A 4,218-nucleotide genomic window follows, 5' to 3' on the forward strand; every position below is an offset into this window, starting at 1 on the left:
AGGGAATAATGTATGATCTCAGAACCTCCCTCAGTTAACATGTACATACATTGATTTGATTAATGATTTTTTCTGAAATGTAATTTAATCATAATTGACCAACTTACAGGAATTATACTCATATGCAGTGCATTTGGACACATGTCTAACATTCTAAGAGACTGGAACTTCTGCAGGAACACACAGCCAGGGCTACTATAAACCTGAAATCATGTAACATTTAAGACTGCAAAGGACTTTTGTTTTCCCAGCAGTTATCATTTGGATTTTACTGTTAAAAATCATATTTCAGTTTATTAAAAACTACCTTCAAAATGTCCCATTCTCTTAGAATCCAGAGATGGATACTTTTTATCATACTTCATAATCACAGTTTTCACTTTTTATTATTTTATTAATGAAGAGATATTTCAATGAATGTGGTCATTGCTGAAGAGATTGTGAAGGTATGGTTTACACTAGTCATCCTAAATCAGCATTCTTTCATTCACAGAAATAATTTTGAAAAGTTGTTACAAAAAAGTGAGAGACAAAACAACATTCAGAATGTTTGTTTCTGTAAATGTCTTAAGGCTCATCTTCTCTGTCATGTTAGATCCAGGGCAGCTTCTTGCTCCTCCAGGGTTTCTGACACACTCAGGATGTGGTTGCAACACTGTGTCTTGCACAGAAATAGACCGCAGAGTCTTCAGATGTCAGGCTGCTGAGCTCCATGTAGGCTGTGCTTGAGGATTTGTCTGCAGTCAGTTTGGCCTTTCCCTTGAACTTCTCATTGTAGTCAGTACCACCATTACTAGGATTAATCAATCCAATCCACTCCAGGCCCTGTCCAGGACTTTGTTTCACCCAGCTAATATAGTAGCTAGTGAAGGTGTAGCCTGAAGCCTTGCAAGACAACTTTATTGAGGTCCCTGGCTTTCCCAGTTCAGGCCCTGACTGATGCAGCTGCACTTGGGAGTGGACACCTGTGGAGAAAAAGACAGAGTAGATTGTCAGAGACATTCTCACCTCAGTCCCTGTCTTCTCCTCAGATTTGGAATTAGAAACCCCTTACCTGTCATTACTGACACAAGGAAGAGAATAATACAGCTCCATCCCATGGTGTGGGCCTTGTGTGCTCAGTGACTGTGGAGAAGACACTGATCATATGTTGTTGTCGGGTGTGGGCATTCCTGTATTTACCATAATAGACTCAGACAATTTGCATATTCAAGAACAGGGGACTTCTTAAATAAACACCTAGTCCAGTTTGAGAAGTGGGGGAGGACACTTGAGTCAAGCAAGAGGATGGTGAAATTCAAGTCCTAATCCTGTCTGAGGAAATGCATATCATTTCATTATCTCAACTCTGCAGATGTTGTGGGTGTAAGAAAAGGACCTAAGTTCTGAATAGATTTCTGGCCTGAGGCAGTTTCTACACTTTGTGACAAGGTTGTCATTTTGATTTACAGATGGAGGTTGTGATAATAATGGTCATGACTGGAAATTTCAAAACTTACTAAATTTTGAGAAATTACAGCCTCATATCGCGTGATTAATATTTGCCATAATAGAAGGTTTCATAGAAAAACTCACTGAAATGACCTAAAGAAACATACCTCAGAAATATTTGCATATTGATTTTTAGTGCAGCACTAATTACCATAAGTTATGGAAATAAACTTCATGTCTGTCAGGAGACGATTGCACCAAGAACACATTGCTATATGTGTGACACAATAGGAATAGTTCATCTGAAAGAATAAGGAACTTATATTACCTTTAGGAAATCAATGTAACTGGAGATAACTGTATTAATTAAAATTATAGGGAACTCACCTGGCCTGGATCTGAAAAAGCCTGGGATAAAACCGAACTCGCTGAACATAGCAGACAATGAGGACTACTGAGAACTCAAGAACAATGACAATGGGTTTTTGATCCTACTGCACACACTGGCTTTGGGGGAGCCTAAGCAGTTTGGATGCTCACCTTACTAGTCCTGGATGGAGGTTAGTGGTCCTTGGACTTCCCACAGGGCAGGGAACCCTGATTGCTCTTTGGGCTGACGAGGGAGGGGGACTTGATTGGGGGAGGGGGAGGGAAATGGGAGGCGGTGGCGGGGAAGAGACAGAAATCTTTAATAAATAAATAAATTTTAAAAATTATCTCTGAAAAAATGACAATATATGAAACTCTAAGTAGTTTTCATATATTGAATAAGTACACAGAACTATTTGTGCAAATATCTAACAACTTAAAAATGAAACTGTCTAGCAGAATATAGCAAAAAAAGAAATATGTAGAAAATAAAATGTAGGTGTTTTGAGGGAAATATGCACAGTTGTAAAATGTACAGTTCTGAAAATTCTAAACATATATAAAATTGTTATTTTCATTTTTTCAAATAATTGTGCCTATTCTATAAAATTTTCTTTATGTATAAATTATAGTATAATCATGTCTATCCCCAACTATGTTCCTCTGACTTCTTTGGGACAAAAAAGTCTCTGTTTTGTTTCATAATAGCAGAGTAAATCCAAACTGTGCTATCTATATACACATAGGTGTGTCCTTCCATAGTAAAGAAGGTGATGAAGCAGCCTCTAGAGACTTTTACAAAAGTGATTATACTTTTTTCATCACCCATCAATACCAATAAATTCAAAGCTTGGAGTCAGCCAGGGAAGAAACCCTGCCTATCATGTTGCAATATTTCTTCAAATTTTTATTTTTTTCTCATAAAGTACATCACAATCAAAGTTTCTTCTTACTCTTCTCTCTCGCCCATACTTCTGTCTCCCCAAGATGCATCCTCTTCTGTCTCCAGGCAAAAAATTGCAGACATTCCAGGAACATCCATAAAATATGGTATAAGAAGCTACAATAAGACCAGGCAAGTACCATATCATAAGCCTGGATGAATCAACCCAGTAGAAAGAAATGTATTCAACAAGTAGGGCAAAGAATCAGACAGACCCTGTTTCCAGTGTTAGTAATCCCGAAAGCATGTCAAACCATACCAGGTATGCTGAAGACCTAAGACAGCCCTACCAGATCCCTGATTTCCACAAACCCCCAGGAGTTATCATTAGTTGATTATTTGAATAGTGATCTCATGGTATCTGTGGGGTTCTGTTTTTAATAATCCTTTCTCCCACTCCAACTAATAGGAATATGAATCTGCTCCCATCAGTTGCTGGATGCAGTCTCCTTGGTCTCAAGGATGAAGATTCTGCTAGGTTCCAGTCCAGAACTCTCTGCAGGCAGGACAAGCTAACTGTAGGTTTTGTGGCTGGTTTGGTCTCTTAACACCTACACTTGGATGTTGCATAGTTACAGAAGTTATTATATTCAGAAAAACTCGTACAATGGAAAATCTATGCAATCTATGAAGCTAATCCTATCAAAGATTTCTAGTAATGGGGGACACAGAGCCTGAACTGGCCATTTTTATTATTTTTTAAGAAGATTGTTACATTGTGTTCAATGGTGAAAGCAAAGCACAAATAAACAAGATACCTATAAGAACCTTGGAAGACAGCTTATAAAATTCAATTCTCATTTCTACCAAGAAGAAACAAAGCAATTCAAACAATATTGCCGACCTTACACGTAGACATCTTTGCTCACTCAGTTACTTCACAGACTCTCATGCTGTAATGTTGACTTGCTTGATTTGTTGAGATCTTGTAATGGTAACTGTAGATGCTGAGAGTTCATATGTATAGTAGCTATGTCAGGTCCTGAAGATGGCATTTCACGGCTACCCACCCCATATTCTGGTTCTTAAATTTGATTCCATCTCTTTTGAGAAGGTCCCTGAGATTTGGGTTCAAAGTGGATACAGATGAGTACCTAGTCTTCCATTCTTAGCACTTTGACCAGGTATGAATGTTTACATTAATTATTACCCACTGCACACAGAAGTTCTTGTGACCATGGCTGAGAGCAGGAATAATCTATTGATTGCAAAATAACTATTTATATTGCAATTTGACAACATGACTGTTAGCAATGAAATTTGGTTAGAGTCTACTAGGGCCTATGTTATCCCAAGCCAGGGGCTTTTGAACATGTTTACCAGGGATGAATATTTACAATGAATTACTCAAAGAATGTAATTAGATTAAAGTTGATCATCACATAACTCTCAGACACTAGTGGACAGATCTTACTGGAAGGCTGTTATTGAAGGCTACAACATATGGTAGTTTATATGATCATTGATGTTCTTTT

General features: G+C 37.8%; 1 gene segment (V, D, J or C); it reads right to left on the reverse strand.

Annotated features, from left to right (window-relative positions):
• Nucleotides 1–636: 636 nt before the first annotated feature.
• LOC121438599 lies at nt 637–1,136 on the reverse strand. The segment is given in 2 exon segments: nt 637–965; nt 1,055–1,136. Coding segments are annotated over 2 exon segments (375 nt in total).
• Between the last annotated feature and the right edge of the window lie 3,082 nt (nt 1,137–4,218).

The sequence above is a fragment of the Microtus oregoni genome, unplaced genomic scaffold (genome assembly GCF_018167655.1).
Source record: "Microtus oregoni isolate MIOR12 unplaced genomic scaffold, Mior012 000056F_ref0000123, whole genome shotgun sequence".
NCBI lineage: Eukaryota > Metazoa > Chordata > Mammalia > Rodentia > Cricetidae > Microtus > Microtus oregoni.